Source organism: Belonocnema kinseyi, chromosome 2 (assembly GCF_010883055.1).
Source record: "Belonocnema kinseyi isolate 2016_QV_RU_SX_M_011 chromosome 2, B_treatae_v1, whole genome shotgun sequence".
NCBI lineage: Eukaryota > Metazoa > Arthropoda > Insecta > Hymenoptera > Cynipidae > Belonocnema > Belonocnema kinseyi.
In genome coordinates, this window is record NC_046658.1 from 143,648,303 (window position 1) to 143,672,508 (window position 24,206).

Genomic DNA, 24,206 nt, shown 5'->3' on the forward strand with positions numbered 1-24,206 from the left:
GAATGGAAAAATAATTTTAATTGAGTAGAAAAGGTCTTGAAGGAATTCGAAAACTCTAAAGACTTTTTGAAATCAAAATTATGCCCAAAATGTAGCAAAGATTTTAGTATGAAATAGTAATAACAAATTTGAATTGAAAAGTTTCTTTTTTATTTAAGTTATATATTTTTTTTTTTTGAAATCAGTAGAAAAGTGAATTTGAAGATACAGTTAAGCTTTATTTAAATTTAAATAAACTAAAAATACTGTCTGGTTAAATCAACCAGAATTGTGGTTGAATATATCCTTACTATTTTTTGTAAGAAGCATTTTCGAAAGTCGAAGGAAATTGCGGCTTGCTTCTACACTTTAGCTAAGGCCATGTTATAAATATGAACCATTTTTCAAATTGAAATAAATGTAACTCAACCTTACAAAATGTCATTTTCCCTGCTCCAAAAATCTAACTTTAAGAAAAAATGTAAGTTTGCTTAATTCTTTTATTAGCATTTAATACTAAAACTTGACATAAAAATTGCGATAATTTTCGTATTTTTGTTGTTTTAATATCTGAGCTAATTACATTTTTTAAATCGCAATCATGAAAAATAATATAAAACAATGCTATAAATTCACAGAACTATTATGTATTTTAATAGTCTATATTTTGTTAAAGAATTTGACGCCGTTTTTATTTTATTTTTAATAAATATATGAGTTTTTTTAGTTTTTATTTAGTTTTCTTTATTTATTTGTTTTGTATTTATTGAGAAAAATAAGTTGAAACTTTAAAAGTTTCTCCACCGGTCATGTATAGAAAACTATACTTTCCAGCTGGTCGATTAAGCTTTTGTTTGCATTTACTTGTTTAACTGTTTGCATATTTAATTCCATTCAAAATTTTTGATTGTGCCAAAATAATTATTTTAAATTCTTTCCTTTAATAAAAAACTTGTTTCTTTTTTAAATTTGTTCGTGAATAAATTTATTTTTTAATAATTTAAATATTTGATTAATTTTTAGTTTCTTTTATAATATTTTAAAGGCTTATGCATCGTAAATTATTCACCTCATTAACAAAAAATGTTTTTTTAGGAGAAATAACGACAATCATGCAAAAACCCCACTTTTTATTTAAAAAAGATATTAACAATGTTTATTTCTTGCATCATTAAAAAAAAATTGGAGGGAATTTCATATTTCAATAAAATTATGAATCGAACCAAAAAATACATGATCCGGCACTTTTTTGTTAGACTTATTTTTTCAAAAATTGTATACTCCTTTTCAAAGATCTTATTGAAAACCGAAGTTTAATTCCGCTTTATTATATTTTTCACAAATTTCTTCTAACTGCAATTCATAACACAGTAGACAATTAGACATAATGTAAAAAGTACAATGAACATGGCAAGTCAAAATTGTCATCTAGGTACTTGAAGTGGAAGTGAATATTTATTTCTGACAATATTAAAACTTCCATTTTAATATTGAGTCTATTAAATTAAAAGGAAGATATTTTGAAATTATTTACGCAGAGCGTTATAATGCCTAAAGCTCCTTGTTCTTGAAAAATCAATATATTCCAATCAAGGTTTTTTTCTTACATCTTCAATCTTGTAAACAAGAACAAATGTTTTCATGTAATAACACGGAGAAAAATGGATGTTTAAATGTAGTTGTTCAATGGGTACGATTGTAGCATCTAACACGCCAAACAGTTACCATCTTTTTGAGATGTTAAGTTGATTAGTTCCTAATATCTCCGGCGCGGCGCTAGTTGTCCCATCACTCCCTGTTTTTATATAGAAAGCAATGGGACTAAATCACTTTTTAAATTTTTTTAGTAAACAAAATTTCATTTTCATGCAAAAAAATTCTTGAAATTAAAACAACGTTACTTATTTAACATTCTAAATACTTTCCCAAACATTTTCTATGAATACTAAAGACAAAATATGATTTATATGTTCGTACAATAATGTTTGCAAAGTGGAATATATCTTAGATTTGAATTTAAATAATAAGTGAAATATGATTCTTAAAGTTTATTGTCGAAAACTAATTAACAATATTGTTAATGGAAGGACAAAAAAACCCGGAGATAAAATTTGAATAGTACTAAGTTTAAACTTACCGTGTGAATACTCTCGCTTATGAACATATGATGGATATGATGTATTTTTAATTGAATTTAACTACATTTAAATTTGAAACCATTTTATTTAATAATCAGTGAAAAATAAAAAAATAAAGTTCTTTAAATGCTCTCTTTTATCATTATATCATTTTAAGTCTTTAAAACAAAGATGTTGAAACATTGATTATATTTACATCTTGGACGTCTTATAACATTATAATTTATATTTGTTCCTCTGCAAAATTGTTTTTTTTCATCAAAATGAATTATTAAATAAAATATTTTTAATGTTATTTACATATTTTTATGCTATATGTTCATGAATAAAAATTTAATTCAATTTCAATTACATTTTTCTCATTATATTCAATAGTGTAAGTACTCGCTAAGCCCTTAACTATTAAGTTTGAACTTGTATACTATCAAAACTTTTTTCACAAGACTATTTATATATTTTATTGATATAAATATTTTTTTCTGCGTTTTCAGACATAAAAAGGAATATATTTAACTTTTTATTCAAATTAAAATCTAATATTCCACTTTACCAAGTTAATTGGGTGACGTTTTAATTTATGTTTCCCATTAGCAGTTATATACATCGTTTGGAAATATAAAATGTGTAACATTCTTTTTATTTCAATATTTTTTTTACGAAAATAAAATTTTGTTTGTTAAAAAATAAAACTGCTAGAATTCAGCCCTGTGCATCTGAAAACAAAATGGCGATCCCTTAGTGTCCTAGGTTGGTTAGTTCTTAATATCTTCAGCGTTGCACTAGTTGTCCCATTACTCCCTGCTTTTACATAGAAAGCAATGGGACTAAATCACTTTTTTAATTTTTTTAGTAAAGAAAATGTTATTAACATGCAAAAAAAATTCTTGAAATTAAGACCATGTTATTCATTTAACATTTCAAAATAATTTTTCAATCATTCTCTATGAATACTGAAGACAAAAAATGGTTTATATGGTCGTATAATAATTCTGACAAAGTGGAATATATCTCAGATTTGAATTTGAATGAAAAGCAAAATATGATTCTTAAAGTTTATTTTTGAAAACAAATTAGGAATATTATTAATCAAATGTAAAAACAAATCCCGAAGAAAAGTTTGATTTCACTTTTTGTTCTTTTTTTGAATCACTTTTTTTATTTTTTTATAAAAAAATGTTCTTTCAGAAAAAAAATATTGAAATGAAAAGAACGTTACACATTTTATATTTCAAAAGAATTTTCCAAACGATGTATATGAATGCTAATGGGAAACATGAATTAAAACGTCACTCAATAAACTTGGTAAAGTGGAATATTAGATTTGTATTTAAATAAAAAATTAAATATAATCCTTTTTGTATTTGAAAACGCAGTAAATAATATTTATATCGATAAATTATGTAAGAAGTTTAGTGAAAAAAGTTTTAATAGTATACAAGTTCAAACTTAATATTTGAGGGTTTAGCGAATACTTACACTATTGAATATGATGAGAAAAATATGATTAAAATTGGATTAAATTTTTATTCATGAACATGTAACATAAAAATATGTAAAAAACATTAAAAATAGTTTATTCAATAATTTAAATTTGAAACAAAATTATTTTTCAGAGGAACAAATATATATTATAATTGTATAAAACGTCCAAATGTAAATATAATCAATGTTTTAACATCTTTGTTTTAAATACTTGAAAGGATATAATGATAAAAGAAAGCAATTAAAGCAATTTATTTTTTTATTTTTCGCTGATAAATAAAGAAAATGGTTTCAAATTTAAAATTAGTTAAATTCAATTAGAAATATGTTACATACATTATATATTCATAAGCTGAGTATTCACATCGTTAGTTTAAACTTCTATTATTATTACTATTATTTAACTATTCCAAATTTTCTCCGGGACTTTCTTTTACATTCGGTTAATAATATTGATAATTTGTTTTCGAAAAGAAACTTTAAGAATCATATTTAACTTTTCATTCAAATTCAAATCTAAGATATATTCCACTTTGTCAGGATTATTATACGATCATATAAATCATATTTTGTCTTCAGTATTCATAGAAAATGATTGAAAAACTATTTTGAAATGTTAAATGAGTAACATTGTCTTAATTTTAAGATTTTTTTTGAATGTAAAGAGCATTTTGTTTACTAAAAAATTAAAAAAGTGATTTAGTCCCATTACTTTCTATGTAAAAACAAGGAGTGATGGGACAACTAGTGCCACGCTGGAGATATGAGGAACTAATCAACCTAGGACAGTAATATCTTTGCTCGCATCTAGGTGATTGTACATTTTATGGTTTGTCGTTTGCTTAGCAAGAGATGGCAAGAGATCAATGTAAAGGAAGAAGACAATCTTGTCTTTACTCGCTTTTTCGGTGTGTTGACAGAACAAGTAGGAACTTGTAAAGTGAATGTTAAAAATATTGGTTTGGGACGCTTAATTTTCCGTCAAGTCTCGAACAGTCTCACGCAGTTATATTTCTCAAGTATACGACGTGATAGAGATATTGGAACATCAGTGTGAATCGAAAGTCTCTTCGTATACTCTAGATATTCGTGTGTAATGTCAAGTCAAATATGTTTGAAATGGAACAGCTTTTTGAACAATATTGCGACAAATTTCGAAAGTCTCTGGGAAGAAGAAGGTTTAGTGGACGTTACCTTGGCTAGTGATGGACAGTGTCTTACTGCGCACAAGGTTATTTTATCAGCAAGTAGTCCCTTCTTCAAGAAAGTCTTTCAGGTCAGTACTTTCTGTTATTGTTATTTGCATACAAAAATTAAGTCCAGTTGCACGAACATTAAAGCCAAACACATTTGTTTCAATCAAACATCTACAGAGCTCAACCGAGAAGATTTGTTTTTTATTTGTCTAGCAAAAATAAAGAAAAAATACTGATCTCACCCTGTAGAAATTTTGTATAAAAAGTTCTTTCCTGTATATGGCACTCACTCCGTTTCCAATTCTTTCCAAAAATTTCGGTTAAAAAATCAGTAGAAGTATTTTTTCATGTTTTCAAGTATCTTGGTATGTTGTGTTTTAACCTGATGTTTATGCATCTGCATTTTTTCGCTCAAAGTATATTATTTACGTTATTGAAAAAAGTTACCTAATAATTTATTATCCTTTATGAAATATAAAGTGTGTGAATATCAATTCTACCTGATAAAAGATGCCGTAAACTATATCGGATAATTTTATTGTGCCAAAATATTCAACAGGAGTCAAACAATACATGATTAAACACGCTGGGGTATAGAACACCCACGATGCACTTGGCCGTCATTTTTACCATGTATGCACTTTCAGGGATTAAAATTGGAATTTTTTCCAGTTGCAGGTTACGAATTCGAATTTTTGACGAGAGCCGATCACTGTTTCTGTTGTTTCAAAAACTTTCACATAGTTTTGTGTGTGGGGGGTAGCGTTTTTTTCTACTGACTATTATTTAATGATTGTTTTCACAGACAAATCCATGTCAACATCCCGTAATCATACTTCAAGACGTACACTTCAGTGAGCTGGAGGCATTGCTTATATTTATTTATAAGGGGGAGGTGAACATAGAGCAAAAGAATCTGCCAGCTCTACTGAAAGCTGCAGAAACGTTGCAGATCCGAGGTCTTTCTGGAGGAGACATTTTTGCCAAAGAATCCTACAAGCGATTGGCGGAGCTCGAACAAGATGAGGCTGTTGAGTCAATGATCGTGCAGGAGGACGATGTGTCCCGGAAAAAGCAGAAAATTACGAAAGTACAAACGAATGCATCTCTAGATAATTTGTCGACGTTTCAAATACAGAGTGAGACAGCAGCCAGTGAATGCACGACTAGCGAAAAAAGTGGGGATCTAGAGTTTACATTACCAGACGCTTCGACCAGTCCAGCATGCACCAACATAGAAATGAAAGTTAGTCAACTTGAGAGTTCATTATGGGTCACACAGACCCGCACGTCATTCTTTTTCGGCAAGATCTTTAAGCAGAAGTTTTAGCTGGAAATATATAAGCTTGAATTACTTTGAATTTATAATTAATCTTTTATAATTTTACTTTTAATTTATAATTTTACTTTGATAATTATTTAATCTTTTAATTTGAAAAAAGATCGCACAATAAATGAATTTTTAAATAAAATCATGAATCTTCAACTGGAATGGTTTAATTTTAAATTAAAAAGATGATTTTTCAATTAATAGTTGAATTAGCAATTAAAAAATATACATATTTAACAAAATATTTGCATGTTGCCCAAAAATAAGAGCTTTTAATTAAAACAATGAACCTCAAACTGACCTAGTTGAATTTTAAATTTAAAAAAGAAAAAATGTACTAAAAAAGATAAATTGTCAACTGAAACCTAAATAATTTTGTTTTAAGTTTTAAAAAAGTCAATGATTAATAAAAAAAGGTCAAATTTTCAACTAAAAAAGATCGTTTTTTAACGAAAAATTAAATAATTAAATTTTTAGTCAAAAGATACATGTTCACCCAAAGAGATAAATTTTTAACTGAAATAATGGAATACTCAACTGGAATAATACTAATTTTATTTTTAGTTCAGGAAAAAAATTATTTACAAAAAGAAACAAATTTTCAACAAATTAGTTAAATTTTCGGCAAAAAATTCTTTTTTTAACCAAATAAAAAAAAAGTTTCTTATTTAAGTAATTACAGTTGTAAAATTAGATGACTTTGCAGTTAAAATGATAAATATTTAACAAATCAAACAAATTTTCAACAAAATAGTTAAATTTTGGACCAAAAAAAATACTTTTCATCGAAAGAAAATACACGTTTTTAATGAAATAGCTCATTTTTCAGCCAAAGAAATGAATATTTAATGACAATGATAAATTGATTTTCAAAAAAGTCATTACATTTTTACAATGACCTAAATTTTCAATTAAAATGATAAACATTTATCTAAAATACTTAAATTTTTAATCGAAAAGATACATTTTTCAACAAGGCGATCAACTTTAAAAGAAAAAGATCATTTTCTATCCAAAAAGTCGATATTTTAAAACAAAATACCTGAATTTTAAAGAAAGTAGATGAATTGTTAATTAAAAAAGATAAATTTTCAGCTAAATTGTTGAATTTTTAACTAAAAAAGAACCATTTTTGTTAAAAAAATAAAATAGTTCGAACTTTTGTTGTTTTCTACAAAAAAAAAAGAAGAATTTTCAATAAGGAACATAAATTTTCAAACAAGCAATTTAATTCGTAATTAAAAAATATCAATTTTCAACCAAATAAATTATTTTTCATTAAATTATGAATTTTCAACCGGAAATAGACAAGTCGAATTTTCCATAAAAAATCTGATTCTTAATAAGAACAAAAATGAGGTTTCTGAAAAATCGTTAAGTTTTCTACTCGAATAGTTAAATTTTTAGTTTAAAAAATTGATTTTCAATAAAGTTATTACATTTTTAAAAAGAGATGAATTTCCCATGAAAATGATAAATATTTGACTGTATTACTCGAATTTTTAACCCAAAAGAAAAATTTTTAAGTAAGGAGATTTCAAAGAAAAAGATCATTTTCTACCGAAAAAAATGAATCTAAAACAAAAATAGGGGATTTTTCAACGAAATAGTGCAATTTTCAATTTAAAACGGAAATTCATTTTTAGTTAAATTGTTAAAATGTTGAAATACAAAAGAGACATTTTAAACTGGAATATTTTAATTTTATATCTATCAAAAAGATGAATTTTCGACCATGAAGGTTAATTTTCTACCAAAAAAAAAGGATGAATTTTCCAGACAGTACATCAATTTTCAAAGAAATAGTTTAATTTTTCTTTTTCTAAAATTTGAAAGAAGAAAATTTTTTATTTTGATGAATTCGGATTTGTGACAGAGATTTTTTATACTCCTTTTTTCTAAATCCGAGTTGCAGTTCTATAAAAAAAATTCGGTCTATGTAAAAAATTCCCTGTTTCAAATGAAATTATGTTGTTTTTTTTTATCAATTGCTGAAAATTCTTTTTTTTTATGAAGCATTAGATTTTTCATTGAAAATTAAAGTATTATATTTTTGGTTGAAAATTTAAGTACTTCGTGAAAAATTCGTATTTATTTATTTTTTATTAATCTTTATGATTAAAAATTCTTTTTTTTTTAGGTATAACATTCAAATATTTCAGTTTAATATTCATAAGTTTTGTAGAAAATTAATTTCTCTAACTAAAAATTTAACTCTTACATTAAATTTGTTTCTTTTTTGGTTGGAATTATATTTTTTAATTGATGTATTGTTGAAAATTTCCGTATTTTGTTTTAAAAAAAGATTTTTTTTGGTAGAAAATGATTTTTTTCTTGGAAAGTTAATCTCCTTATTCAGAAATTTCTCTTTTCGGTTAAAAATTCCAAGTATTCTAGTTAAGTATTTATAATTTAAAATTAATTTATATTTAATTTATAATTTTTTCCGTAGAAACTGATTTTTTTTTAAAGTTAATCTCCTGGTTTAAAAATTATTTTTTTACGGTTAATATTTCAAGTATTTCATTTAAATAATTTTCATTTAAGATGAAAATTGATCTTTTAGGTTGGAAATAAAATTAGTTGGTTAAAAATTAAACTTTTTTGTTAAAAACTAATTTTTTTGTTGATGTTTCATCATTATAATTAAAAGTTCATTTCTTTGGTTGAAAAATGAGCTATTTAATTAAAAACTGATTTTTTATTTGGTCAAGAAGGAATTTTTTTACCGAAAATTTAACTATTTAGTTGAGAATTTCTTTATTATTTGTTAATAATTTATTTTTTAAACTAAAAATGAAGCTATTATTATTCCAGTTGAATATATTATAGTTTCAGTAAAAAAATTCATTGCGTTGTTTGAACATTAATTTTTTGACTAAAAATTGAATTACTTAATCTTTTGGGTTAAAAAATTATCTTTTTTAGTTCGAAATTCGTCTTTTTTGTTCTAGAATTGATTTTTTAAAACTTAAAACATAATTATTTTAGTTTTGGTTGACAATTTATCTTTTTTTAATAAAAATTAATTTTGTTTTTGTTGAAAATTCAACAATTTCAGTTGAAGATTCATTGTTTTAGTTGAAAATTTATGTTTTCGGTTGAAAATTCCAGTTCAGGATTCATCACTAGTTGAAAATTTATCAGGCTGGACATTTTTTTTGCAGATACAAATGTAACTATTCCATTTTTTGTTGATTTTTTTTTTAGTTCAAAATTCAACTATTTGGTGTATTTTGTTGAAAAAATGTATTTTTTCATAGAAAATAATTTTTTTAATTTTAAAAATTAATCTTATTGTTTAAAAAATCCATATTTTTGGTTAAAAATTAAAGTATGCCAGATAAATATTACTTTTAGTTTATCGGAAAAATGGAAAAACTTGATCGGGAATTTGAATTTGTCCGCCAAATCACGAAATAGCTTTGTGTTTGTAGAGTGAAATTCTTCGGTGACTTCATCGTATTTTTCAGCTATCTTTTAACGACTTACTTGCATAGAAGATATTATTTTTTCCCATTCGGTCCTTTTTCATAATTAGGCTTTTAAAAATATTTTTGACTAATCACTACTTTTTTTTTACCTCGGCTTCTTATTTTTGGTCAAAACCTCTAAAAATAAAGCTAAAATTGCGTCATGTAAAAATGAATTTTAATGTTTAAGGTGGAACAGCTGGAGGTGAATACAGAAGAAAATCAAAGATTTTCTCCGAGTGAGACAGATTTTCAACGATTCAATACTGGCTTGAGAGATGAACATCAAAGTAAGTTATACTTATTGATCATTTGTCTCTGTTTCCATACCACAAAGAAAAAATTAAATTTTCAATCCGCAGAAAAAGACTACAATTCATATTTGCGATTTGCATTAGCGAGTGTCTATATATACTATACTATAATAATTTTCTTGAGAGTAAACAAGTATTGCTCCAAAACTGACACGTGTCCGAGGGCCGGTGCAATTGGTCTAACTCGAAAAATTAGCGCTAAAATCGGGCCTCTCTTGGCACATTACTGAATTTAAAGGAATCTGTATTATCATCAGCGATAGTTACCATCAGTCAGTGTGGATACTTTTTTCACCACCGTGGAAATAGAAAGCAGTCTCTCATTCAAGTAACTCCTCAGATAACAGAAAATGCTTAGCGTCATTTTCAGATAAGATGGAAAATAAATTGTTTAAATTTCAAAATTAAATTTTGCATGAATAAAGATCCAGTCTCATCGCTTCACTGGGAGTCGAGCCACAGAACTGGCGATTGCGTATATTTCTGAAAAAGGATTCTTCCTTCGATATCTCTAATATCTCTCTAATCTCTCTCTGGAGCAACGAGCGGATCTTTTTTCAGGAAAAAGTTCAATTTTCACATTACTCAAGTACACATACCCATAAGAATATTAATTTTACTAAACTGTATATTGAGGGAACGTTGATTGAATGGCATGAAGAAGCAGTAAGAATATTAAATTTGGGGCGAAAATCTAAGTGTTGGGAAAGTGAGGCAAGTTTGATTTTTATAATTTTTTCAATTCGTGGATATCAAGGAGGAATTAAACATAGAAACCTGTTGTCAAGACACGTTCGATTTGAAGGGTTTGGCACAGCTAGAAAGCTGCTCTGCTGGAAATTCTAGACCAAAGTGCGCAGTGAAACTTTGCCAAATTTGGTAATGTTCTGGCGTAAAATTTGAATTTAAAATCGGAACAAGCGTCAACCCAGTTCTCTTGCAGCTTCAGTTCATTGATTGAATTTGCATTTTACGATTTGAACTTGTTCTGTCATAAGAAACTGTATTATTAATATTAAAAATAAAATTCCCTCATGTTTCAACGACTTTTAATGACTTTCGAAGCGGACAGTAATCTCAGCACTACGGACAAACTGGCGCGAAAGTGAATTTAACAGAGAATTTTCAAGGACATGGGAAAGGTGGATCTAGAGAATAATTCGGTGAAACTTCTAAAAATGTCTCCGGCAAGATATTCACATCATCATGCATCGTACTACAGTCAGAATCTATTTTGTAAAGCAAAACATCCGCGAGTTTGATTTATGCGCTTTCCAAATAATTATGATATGAAAGGGTTCAATTGTATATAAAAGATCGAAGCATAATCCCCGAAAGTCTTGAATCCAGATTGTAATAGTACTGCAAATAAATATGGAAAATATTAACCTGGTTGAAAACGCCGTAAATTTTTTCATCGCAACCAAAACTATTAATATATCTAGAAAACTACAAGTACCAGGAACCTTAATAAATAAAAAATAGAAGCAAATAAGCGATTGAAAGTTGAAGAAATGCTTGTTCAAACTCCCGACAATTACAAAAGCTCGCTGTAAGCCTAACCAAGGATTAATAGCAGAGTACCAAGATTTTTAAGGTTCATTAAGTTTTCTGTGGGCAGCATTTTATTCTTAACACAAGATTCTCCAGCGGCATATGTAGATTTTCACTCAACAAAAATTCCCATGGGGGAAGCCAGAGTAAATGTTGGATAATATTAATTACTGCGAAGAATGCAGAACCAATTTTTAAAATATTTGACTCCAGTTTTAGAAAAGCGCATCACATTGCTGAAGAACTTTTGATGAAAATCAGGTAGATACGAAATGAAGGTTCCGCGGTATAAACCTGTTAACTGACATTTTTTCGAAAAGTTTTTCTATAGCATAGATCAGCGGAACGATTTTCCTTCGTTGGGTAAAATGGTTGAAATTTCAGTTAACAGGTTTCGACCAAGGACCTACAAATGTAACTTCCCCATTGTTCTCAGTGCGTGAGAAACTGTAGTAAAACTGTAGTAAAGAATATTGCTGTCGCTTTAGAAAATATCGAAAACTAAATTATTAACAGACGAAGCTCTTAGCTGCATTAATCAACAAACTTCGTTATTACCTAACAATACAATGGAGAAGTTACTTAATTAAATAAAAATCGATGGTGGGTATGTTAAACTGGACTCTGAAAATGGCGGAAAATATATCCAATACTACTTTCATAACGGAGAAGATTAGCAGTGGATATAAAAACTAAGGAAAGAATTCAGAATCCACAGGAAAACGTCAAGACGATTCCAAAGGCAAAGATTTGCAAAAGATGGACATGAACCTTCAGAAGGGTTTTCATTTCAGAGCAGCTGACATGAAACAAATTTGGAAGTTAGCTGATTGAGCTCTAGGTTGCACAATTGTTTATTGCGTGAACCAAATGTAGTAGCTTCTGGGTTTGTCCTGTCTACCGACGTTACAAGAAATTTAAAAATACAATGTAATTTATGTAATACGCTTATTTCAATTTATAAATGGCTATCAATTCTAGACCGAGGAAGAACAAATCTTATGTTGAAAGATACATTAAAAATAATATTTTTCCTTGAAAAATGAGAAGCCGTAGTCGATATTACAGGAGAAAACGACACTCATGTTATTAACAGTGGCAGAGGTTAAAAAAGCGGGGATATTTAGCAAAATAAAATTTAATTGCATATGTTTTAGTTTATTTAAAATCTATTTTTGCAGAGAAAATAAAGATAATTAAAAATCATGTTTAAAATTTATTCTCGGAGTTGTTAATTTGCGTTGAATTTTTATAGACGAATGATCAAGCGAAGCATAATGTACAAATTGTTTTGTATGGAAACCGTCTATCCAGAGTTCTGAAATTTTTAATTGGTTTTCTGAATACAATTTTTGATATGGTGGGGACCAACTTCAACTTCTGGGAAGTAGAGGCATAGAAGGAAAATTTCCTGACATAGTCCAAGCTGGCTTGGAAGCTATTAGGAAAGGGACATTCATGATTTTTATAGGACAAACTAATATCAATACGATTGTTTATCGAGAGACAACTCAACTTCAAATAAATAATTCGATTCGCTCTCAAACTTCAATAGGATAAGTAGAGTATGGACCGACTGCAGAATAAGGAATTGATACCATAAATCCTGGTAATGCTCTACATGAAGAAGTGAAGAAATATAAAAATAGTTCTTCATGTAGAGCACCTTCGTTGTCGAAAGTAAGAATCTTGCCGAAAGGAAGAAGAAATTTCAGTCGAAAGCAGTAAATAGAGCTACAAGTTTTGCATATGACAACAATGAAGCAAAATAATAAAATGGGTAAAATTCGGTTGTTAAGAAAAACGATGTTCCGTATCTACCGATAAAGACAAATTTGGTGACAAAAAGCGGGTTTGGTATTGCCTAAGTTAAGTGTTTCCTCTTGAAAGAATTGAATACTTCAGAACAACCAAAAATGTACAGGATGAAGGACATGATGCTTGAAGCGGCTTAATCGTCCTTTCTTGCTCGATTTGTGAAAAATCCTCTAAATAACTGTACCCACTAAGATAAATGTCCAGGTTTGGGCGGGTGACCTAGTTTGGGCGAATTGAAGATATTTTTCATATAGCTTTTATAGTAATTTTATGATGTATTCGTACTTCTTGGAACGGTATATAGTCGCGCGTGTCGCCATCTGTGACTGATCGAGCGTTACATTGCTCACGGTTTGTTAGTTCAGGAGTTGATACGAGGTGTTGTTTTTCGTCAAATTAGTGCTTAAAAAATTTTATGCAACGATTTTTTTTTTTGAAAAATGAATAATAATTATAAGTTTTTCGAATGGGCTCGTCAATATAACTCAAAGGTAGTGCATAATTCTAATATAACCTACCTCCTTAATACGCACGGAAAAAACGGTTAGAGGAAATTGTCTGAGCATTGAAGAACAATACGGTTACATAAAAATTATGAGTTTTTTTTTAGATAATAAGCACAATATTTCAAATCTTAAAGCTTTCTCCTGTCATTATGCCAGTTTTTTATGCATTTCTATTGAATAATTGATTAAAGTGTACGTGACTCATTATGCTGAGAAATTTGCACGTTAAAATTGTCAAATTCCTGATTACAACTTAAATTAGGTGTCAGTACTAATCAATAACGATATTCCGTCAGTGTAAAAAATCTAACATGGTGTCGCTCGCCCAAATTGGGACATTTGATTCATTCAAATAGGTCCATCAGAACAGCATGAAATGTTCTTTATTATTAAGTAAAAATGGTTTCTTTATATCGAAGAGTGAACAAAATATTGCTGAAAAAAATGTTCAAACTGTGCGGTACTAGGGACTTTTCTTGGCACATTTAACTTATTGTTTTGTTTCACTCCTGTCTTTGCGAAATGATATTGAATTAAAAATTTCCGTAATTTAACAAAGAGCACTAAGGAAGGTTTATCTTGCTTCGACACAGGCTTCACTGGTACTTAAAACTATATGTTTTATGCAAGTCAGGCATGATTTACGCGTTTGATCAGCGTATTTTTAGTTCTGAAAGTAGCCCTTTACAAGACAGGAGGAGCGCATTACATTGATGAGTCTGCATGTGATTATGGCCGCATCAACCTAACCTTAAATGTCAGGCGTAAATCATATCTTTCTTGCATAAAGTATTGTGTGCAGCAAAGAGGAAAACTCAAGTTCGGATAAAAAAAAGACTTTATGCCTCCCAGCTACACACTATACTACTAAATATATATATTTTTTCACGTGAATATTTTCATTTGAGCAAGCTTAGTTTTCACTATTTTACTATATTTATAAACTATAAAAATTTAACAGTGAATACAAATTTACCGCATGATAACAGCGTTATTGGAACCCGGTGCAGACTGAGGATATCGACTTTCCGAACTTTTAATGATTATAGTTAATGAACGAATTCGATTGTTACAATTACGAATGATTATTTAATGGATATTCAGTAGACTGGACAATGAAATTCGCGCTTTCACATTCTATCTAGTTTAATTTAATTTAAACTGATTTTTGATTTTATTATTATTATTATTCAACCATCAACAACGGGAGACCGTCAGTTGTCAATTTTGTTTTCCCTTCCTAATTTTTTGAACGAAAGCAGTGATCAGCAATTTTTGGCTTTTTTTCGACAAAAGCGACTGTGAAATATGTACCTCTTTCAGATTTTATTGTCGGCGTTTTTAATTTCTTCAATAGATCAATTAAAAAACAAAAAAGTATCATCCAGATCAGAACGGTATTCATATTTCATACCTGCCAAAGCAATAATTTCTTGATGCAAATAAAAATCAGGCGCGTTTCCTATTAGAAACCTAATTTAAAAAAAATATATAATCGGTAAACGTTATGAAAACCATGAACAAAACTGATAGAAAATGAATTTGTTTGCGAAAAACACGATAAAGTTACGAGAATTACGTTTTTTCGTGAAAAAGTGCATAATAAATATTATTGTCTGCATATTTTTTCCAGAATATTGAGGCGCTACTGCGCAAAATTGCATAATCCATGTTTGTAAAATTAATCATCAGGTAAAGATCTTTTATTAAAAAATTATGAATCGAAACTAACATTGAAAATTGCCAGTCTCCCCTTGTAAGGCAACTCCATTTCGAAGTAACTTGTTCGGTTCTACCCTCGTTATACTATCATTAATAAATATTTCATGAAATGGCGATCTTTCTATTGAATATCTGCTTGTTAATACACAGGGTGTCCACCAAACAGTTCCATATAGTGTGATTAACATGAAATATCGAGAAAGTGAATAAATCCATTTTCTGATGAAAATGGAAGTGTTATGTTATCTATTTGGAATTGTTGCGTAGGCATCCCGTAGATTTGCAATTTGCATCTCGTCAGTAAGGATTGCGTGTCACACGTGACAAAATCCGCTAAAACGTGATGTGCTGATGTGTGGCAGGGTGTGGGAACAACCCTACAGAAGACATATCATCCGGGTTATCTGGGTTGTCCGGCCTAACTGCATTCTCCGACGTGAAGCCACTTTTCTCCTATCAACAACTACCCTACGCCAATCTGCTACCTAGTCCTGACATTATTTCAACGTGGGCTTCTACGCGCCCAATGGATCATCTGGCCTGTGATCTCATGAAGACTTTATTCACACCGGAAGAAAGAATCCTGTGTAATGTGAATGGCAAAATGGGCAAGCAGCAATTTGATAGTAATAAAATTCATTTGATCAGAGAAGTTCTGTTACACTTCAGTAAAATTTCAGCAAATAGTACGGAATGGGAAGAAGTGTGGAGGAATTGTGTTACTAAAATTGATACTAGCAATAGAGGTTTAAAAAGGTATCTCTTTCAAAGGAGATCTGCTCATAGTCAGTGACTAGAGCGTGCCAAGTCAGGGACTAAACGTAAACGTTTCCACTGACTAGAATAATTTTTTTTGTACAGTAATTGTTAAAAATAGTCATCTGTCTGATTTATATATGACTTTTCTTTCTTCAAATTCCATTTCTTACTAAAAAGATTTTATTTTTACTTTTTGTACATGCACAAGAAAATATACGTATAAATAACAACCATAGCTTTACATATTATAAAAATATAATGTATAAATTGTTGTTGCTTTCCGTCCAAAGATAGCTCAGAGGCAGGCCGCGAGACGATACAGTATCTAAAATTATTCACAGTTTTTTTAACATTTAAAAAACAATATAAAAATGCCAGTTGTAAACCACTTGTATATAACACCGTATGATGGCTCCTGAGTATTCATGAAGGTATATGTATTTATAATAACAATATACGACACTTTACTTGTTTTAAATTTAGTTTTCCTTCCGAGTTAGTTTTCCTTCCGAGCAAGTGATAGGTAACTTTTTGTTAGATTATTTTCTTTCGATTACGAATTCTAAAATAGAAATAGTCCGTTACAAGTTTTTTATTTTGAATTGCGGTTAATCAAGGAATCCCGCAATGATCATCGTAGAATTGAGCAATTCATAAGAACGTAATTTTGTCATGATGCCTAGTCTTGATAGGAAACCGGCGGTTCTTCAAGTTTTAATGAATTAGCTGATACAAGTTGATAAGTCGATAAAGAGACAGCTGAGTACGTAAGATTTTTTTTTATTCTGAAAGCTCTGGCGAAGAAGGTAGAGTTTGAGAACTTTCTCCAACAACTTCTCGAATAAAAGATGCACATAATTTTCTAAAAATATGAAAGACACAAGAGTTAACGTTAATTTCCTTGATTCTTCATCCATCATGCGACATTAAGAGTACTGTGTTGCCACCTTTATTACTATTATGGCGAATACGGCCTAGGTACCAAGTTAGTCTACTGCTACTTTTTGTACTAGTCTAATTTCGATATACTACGAACACAAATTTTATATCTACATTGTTTGTAGCAGAAGCGATTACTTATACGAGTGTATTTATAACATTTGAATATTGCGTTACACCTCATTTAAATATATATGCAATAAGTATGTTGAGATTCCGTGAGTTCATCATTTATAAAAACAATTCTTTTGAATAGGTGCTATTGCTCCACATCACATTGTAGATAAACGTGTCAGAAAATAAAAGCATTTGATTTTTCATTGTTTTTATATTATGTATCCTCATTACAACAAAATGAAAATATTATTCTTATGTTTTGCTCTACGAGTATACTCATATTTTCCCCCATATTTAGTTTTTGATTTGCTTAATATATTTACAGGATCATCTAAGCCCACTGTTACTATCATTGCAGAAGCTCGACACACGTGTAGCCCTTCCCCAGAAACACTTTCAAACCCCACATTTCCAGATGCTGAAAAGGACCTTCGACAACATATCCCTTCGAATTTTGTTGAATCATCATCATTAAACTCTTCTTCTGAAACTCGCACACTATCGAAAAGTGATTGTCTAGAACCCTCAGTGTTTCCAACAAATCATAATCCGACCCTTTCTGATTCAGGATTTCTCTTTTGTGCAAATACAAGTAATTCGAGTCAAAAGAATTCAGAATCCGTAGAAAGTAGTCACTCTCCCAAAGGAGGTCCTTCTTATCCGCCATTTCCTTGTCCCTTCTGCGATAGGGCGTACACTAGTTGGGGATTCCGTAGAAGGCACATTAAAGCGGTTCACACTATTTCTCCAAGACTAAGTTGCAAGTGGTGCCTTCAGGTATGTCAATGTGTCAACTTTTTTTTATTATTGAAACTGCAGAAAATTATAAAAGTCTTGTATGCTTGCTTCACAGTACTACAAGATGATGAATTTTATATGTAACTGAATTTCGTTAAATTAAGTATAAATCACTTAATGTCAAACAGAAATGGAACTTAAGTCCAGTGTGTCCTGTCTGATATACGAGTAATATAATGATTAACTGACAGGTACGTCGAGTTTAGGATGATTTTCATTCACGCAATCTGAAATTCAGTTAGTGCTAGCCGAAAGGTGTGCGCGAAATGCAATGCGCAAATGCTTACGCATGCGTTGACGGGGACTCAAGAAACTTTCTGTCTTAAATTAACCTATAAAGTCCATGTTACGTACATAAAGCCGTTTACTTTCAACCGTCTTTTTTTTTACTGAAATTTAGATTCTTGTATTGCTGTGTTCCTCCAAGATCAATCCAGGAAGCTCTTAAGTGTTGATATATGTTTTGATGCGTCTTCCATAATTAAACGATGCAGGCATTTCGTTTTAATTTGCAGGTTCTCCCGACGCATGGGGCATGGCGACGGCATGTTATATCAGCACACAATTTATCTTCTAGTGATGCACATAATGGACTTTTAATCTTGGAAGAAGCACACATGGTGTTACAGATTGCTCATCCTACTAGATTGGATGCACTAGTTGACATTATCAAACAGGGTTCTCATCAAAATAATGAACGAGATTTTCTACAGCCAGACAAAGATCACTGATTCTAAAGAAATGATCATTTTCATGCGTATTTTTCCTGCGAAATTCAATTAATGTACGTAAAGTTCTTAAAATATTTTTCCAATCAACTTCATTTTCTTTATTTTCGTAATTTTAGATTCGGCACATCCAAATACAGAAAAAAAATGTTTTTATTTATGAATAAAGTGAAATGTGAAAGAATGCAGTTTTTATGATTCAAAAAATTAACATGAATAAATTCTCGTAAAAGGAAGGCATGAGATAAGCTCGAAGGAAGCAATACCTAGGTTTCGGGTAACTTTTTTCTTCGTAAAAAAATCACAAATTTCAATTCCCACTCAATTTCTTCTTGGAAAAAGGGAAAAACTGGGCAAAGTTCTGGAACGAAATCAGCGCGTAAAAAACATGCTTTAACCTGTACTTCTGCGAGGATTTAGGCCTATTACGAATTGACATTTCTTAGTTATATGCGTATTTTGGATTTGCTATTCAGAGAAAATTCCCAAATCTTTGGAGTTTATTCAGCGGTAAGTAGACAACATTAAGAAATTAGTGTAACCCATGATGTTTATAATGCCGCTATTTTATGGATTTCAGAAAAATGATGGAAATGAATCCTAGAGAAAGACGCACAAAAGTGTGGCACCGAGAGAAACGGTACAGAGCTTTGATCGCAGTGTCCAAGAACTGAAAAGTAAAATAGAGCCTAATTGCTAATGTGGTTAGGAAATACGGTTACATATAATATTTTATTTCAATAAAAAATAATGTTTTCTAAGTAAAGTTTGTGTACAGTCAATAAAAAATAAAGCTTTAATTAATTTTACACTAAAATTGCAATATGTCCGTGTATCAGTTTTGCTGACTAATGGCCATAAAAAAGAATTTGATATTGAGATGAGATTATTTCATTAAATTCTACGGAAAAAATTACATAGAGTTTAAGGGTTGGAAAACTTTTGCGAGCACGCAATTTATTTTGCAGCATAAGTAAATAATTTTAAAATAAGATATTTTCTTCAGCATTTGTTTATAATACACAAAAAATGGAATGGGGACAAAAATTATTCAACACATGGACGATAAGGTGAATAGACATACACTTAATTCACGCTGTCTTAATTCGTTTCAGCAAATCGGGAAGCAGACTTTAAACATGTTAATTCACCGCAATACGCCTCATTTATTTTCTTTTACTAGGGTAAATTGCAAAAAGCAAACTAGAAATTCCAGATTTTTAGGTAGAAAGAAATGTCCAGATATTGGGTATAAAATTACGAAAATTGTTGGCGAGTGAAATTTGACACAGGCACGCTTGGGCATTTATAGTAGTCATATATCGGGAATTCGTAAAGATTTATCAAGTCTTTTCAACTTTAATTAAATATGAGATTTCAAAGTTGCTATCTGTAAATTTGAGATGTTTTTTTCCTTTTTAAAATTGCCGATCGAGTTATAGTATTTTAAGGTCATCAGTCAATTTTTTAGTCCCTTCCGTTGACCAAGTAGATGATTTCTACCAGTGGCATAATAAAAGCTTTAGAAAAAGTATTGCGCTTTTAATTTCGACAGGCAAGATCTTCACCTGCGCTAGATACATCCTTACACGGAAAAAATTTATCCGTTAAAAAGTTACGAACTTTTAGCTAGGTCTCGGATACGGGATAAAAAAATCAAACATTAAATCCTTATTTCTATAAAAAATGTATGGATAAATTTAGAACTTTTTTACGAACAGTTTGAATGTTCTACAAATAGTCCCTGAAAATTTTAGACTTGAATATAAAAAGGGAAAAATTTTATTTGTGCGATTTAATTGATATTCATAAATTTGCACAACTCTGCGGATTTGAAACCTCGAAATCGACGGTTTCTAAACATAAACCATGAGTGCGTAAACACGCGCAGCCATCGAGGCTGAACAATGTAGGTAAAATAAAAATTCTAGCCACTCATCCGACGAATTCAATCCACTAATACGTCTGCACATACACACCGAGCGGGTGGGTGAGAGTGTGTGCGGGCCCCGTAAAGACGAACCAACGTCGTAGTTCCCAGATTTGTCGGGCAAGCTTGTGAGTGCTCTGTGAAAAATTTCCCAATCACTCATCATATTTTTGTAATTTACGGAAAAAAGTGATGAACGGTTTTAGACTTGTCATATCGAGTTCGTCAATTCTTTCTCAAAATTCGCAGATTATTTACGAGATTATATCAATTTCCAATGGATTTTTCTCATATCCGAGACCTAGCTATTAGTTCGTGACTTTTTTACGTATATATTTTTTCCGTGTAGACTTTTTTGTACCCTCCTCGAATTTTTGATGGCAATAAGTTTCAGTTTTTTTGAAATTCGTCAGTGAAACGAAGCCTTTAAAAGTGTCAATGCGTAATTTACGCCTTGAGTCGGCAATAAATCAATAAAAAATCAAAATTTCATCATTACTGTCACTTTCGGAACAATTATATGTATGTTCCCTACAAATTTCATCCCGATAGTCCTATTATTGAAGGAGTTAGAGCGAGCTGAACGCAAAAATATGATTTTCGATTTTGTCAAAAAGTAACAATTTCATGATTATCTCGAAAACTAAAAACGTGAAAACTTTTTTCAAGGAACAAAAATATGTGAAATGCAATTTCCTATTAAGATATGCTTCAAACAAATAAAAAATCAGACTTGAAAAAATCAAGATCGAGAATAACTAAGAGGCTGAAATGTAGATTTTTCAAGCAAAACAAAATTTAGGTTTTAACCAAAAAGAGTCTGATTTTCTTATTAATTTCTGTTATTTCACTTCACATTTCAAGTTGATTTTCGATTAATACGGATAGATTTTCAACCAAGAATCAAATGTTTGTATTTTCAATTAAATCAATTCTTGAGAAAATAGTTACATTTTTATTTAAATGATTAATCTTGAGCTATTGAAATTTCTAATAAAGAAGAATTATTTAATTAAAGCTCGAGTTAAAAAAATTAAACCAAAAAAAAATTCAACTACGGCTTCGCTCATAAACTCGAGCGCGCCTGTAGGTTTGGTAATTGTGAATTCTCTTTTGTGAACGCTTCTTCGGCTTTAACGAACACATTCTTATCACGTATTCGATGCTTCGCACTTGATTTCGTTGGAAACGCGAACCTTTCTAAATTATTTTTAACTTTATTATATCAAATTTGTATTAAATGTCTTTCTGTACCTTAGTCTGGGGCTGTTTATTCAGACATTTCAAAGTAAAGTAAAAATCTCCTTTTTAATGATTACTTTAATATTTTTTTCTTATTTTGCATTAAATTTTATTCTCAGTCGTTTTTCGAAAAATTAAATATTTTAATTTTGAATGTTATTTTTTACGAATAAAACAAAAACTACGAGTCCTATCAATAATTATTCATGACAAAAATTTGAATGAGTTAACTATTTTTCAGAAAAGCAGCTTTTATTCATTAAATTTTTTTCATAGCTTGTGTCGTTTGTCCAAAACTTTAATTATTTTATTTTTTAAATCTATGCGTTCTATCGAAAAGTGATTATTCACAAATTTGCAGATATTTTCAAGACACGCAATTTTAGTTCATCATTTTTTGCGTATCTTGCATAGTTTGTCTGCAAAAGAGAATTTTGGATTTTTCATTATTTTTTCTCCAATCCAAATTTGAATTTTCTACTTTTCGGCAAATATTAAAAAGCTGTTATGATATTCTTGTATACAAGAATATACAAGAATTTACTTGTATACAAGTTGTTAATTATACTTGTATACAAGAATAACGGCTTTCAAAAATAAATATTTTTCTTCTTTTGACCTTTATTCACGCGTTGTTTGGCTCAAAATTTTCAGTTTAGTTTTTTTTTTATATATTTTGAAAATGTTATAACTCTAATAATTTTATTTTTATCAAAAAAGTCATAAAGATATATTGTTCGAGCTTCCGAGTACTACGAATAGCCGCACATAGATTTTTTAAATCTTGAAAAAAATGACCTCAACAATTTTGAAAATTCTCTTATTTTTTTCATTTTCATCAAAAATAGCCGATATACGAACTCGTTCTTTTCTTTTAGACAATAAAAAGTATGCCAAAGCATAATCCAATATGAGCAATCTTTCGAAAGTTATCGTGTTTAAACGATACAGACTACCGACCACAGACAGACAGGCACTGACAAAGTGAAATTTTACATAAAACCAATACCTTCTCAGTAGAATGCGAATGTAAAAAAAAAACAATTTTTAACAAAATACTTGAATTTTCAATCATACTGTGGAGTTTTAAACTAATAAAGATAAATTTTCAACCAAAAATCCAATAGTTATGCTGCTTCAGTTAAACAATTAAATTTCAGCAAAAAACAAGAAAATTTGCAACAAAAATGGTTACTCACAAATAATGAAAAATGAATATTAAAAATAAAAAATAAAATTGGTGATCTTTAAACAAGCTCTTATGAAATTTTGTAAAATTATCAAATTTTCACTGGGTTCTTTAATTCATACTATTCAATGCTATTCGTATTTAGATATACTAGGCTCGTAGCCAGAAATTTGGTTCGGGGGGGGGGGGGGGCTTCAAAGTAGTTATAATTTAGATTTTTTCACATCTATAGGAAAATTTAAGGATTCGCGGAATTTCGGGGGCGGGCCGCCGGGGCCTACGGCTGGATACGGCCCTGAGATACACATTAGTAAAAAATTGTTTCAACAAAATAGTTTAGACGGAAATGAACCTATGTTTTAAACCTAGGTCTAAACATAGGACATACCTGGTTTTTCTTTCGGCCACTTGCACTAAGTCCCAAGAAAGACCAGGTTTTTCGGAAAGTACGATATGGGGGTATCTTGATTCAAAATCTTCAATGATTTTTATTTTTTCTCAAGGATTAGATAATTTACAATTTTCTCAAAATTATTTTTTATAGCAAAAATTATCTTCTAGTGACAAAGTTTGTCTGAACTTGCTGCGAAATAATTCTGTTTGAGTAAAAAAGATTTGCATGTGGCTTAAAACAAAAGAGACAAGTGGACCATGCTTTTGTTTTAAGAAAGCCTTTTCTCTAATTGAGTGAAAATATAATTACTTTTTTAGGGTTTAATAAAAAATCGTGGTTGTGTAACACTTAACTTTTATTTTCCCAATGAATTCTGAAAACATGTATTTTTTACATTTTTATTCAGCATTATTCCTGAAATTTCGATTTGAAATAATTTAATTGATTTTAGTTTTATTAAAAAATATTTCCACAAACACCTGAGAAGCTACAGGTCTTTACATTCTCTTAAATTGTTAAAAATTTTGTTATAAAATTTTGCAGAAAAAGCATTCTTAAGGATTCAAAATTTTTAATACCTGAAATGCATTTTAGAAAA

General features: G+C 29.6%; 1 protein-coding gene across 4 annotated transcripts in view; it reads left to right on the forward strand.

The window, feature by feature from the left end:
- The window catches only part of LOC117167558 (longitudinals lacking protein, isoforms H/M/V-like), a 25,023-nt gene extending 5,434 nt beyond the window's left edge, over nucleotides 1-19,589 (forward strand). Inside the window, exons 2-7 of one of the 4 annotated variants that reach the window (XM_033352582.1) lie at nucleotides 4,446-4,875; nucleotides 5,601-6,041; nucleotides 9,789-9,888; nucleotides 15,875-16,297; nucleotides 17,653-18,104; nucleotides 18,641-19,044. In XM_033352582.1, coding sequence (XP_033208473.1) covers nucleotides 4,696-4,875; nucleotides 5,601-6,041; nucleotides 9,789-9,888; nucleotides 15,875-16,297; nucleotides 17,653-18,104; nucleotides 18,641-18,856 — 1,812 coding nt within the window. In that variant the 5' untranslated portion in view covers nucleotides 4,446-4,695 and the 3' untranslated portion in view covers nucleotides 18,857-19,044. Of the gene's footprint in view, nucleotides 1-4,445; nucleotides 4,876-5,600; nucleotides 6,042-9,788; nucleotides 9,889-15,874; nucleotides 16,298-17,652; nucleotides 18,105-18,640; nucleotides 19,076-19,433 lie in introns of those variants that run through there. The other 3 variants (XR_004466410.1, XR_004466409.1, XM_033352581.1) reach the window with 3 other exon arrangements.
- The last annotated feature ends 4,617 nt before the right edge of the window (nucleotides 19,590-24,206 follow it).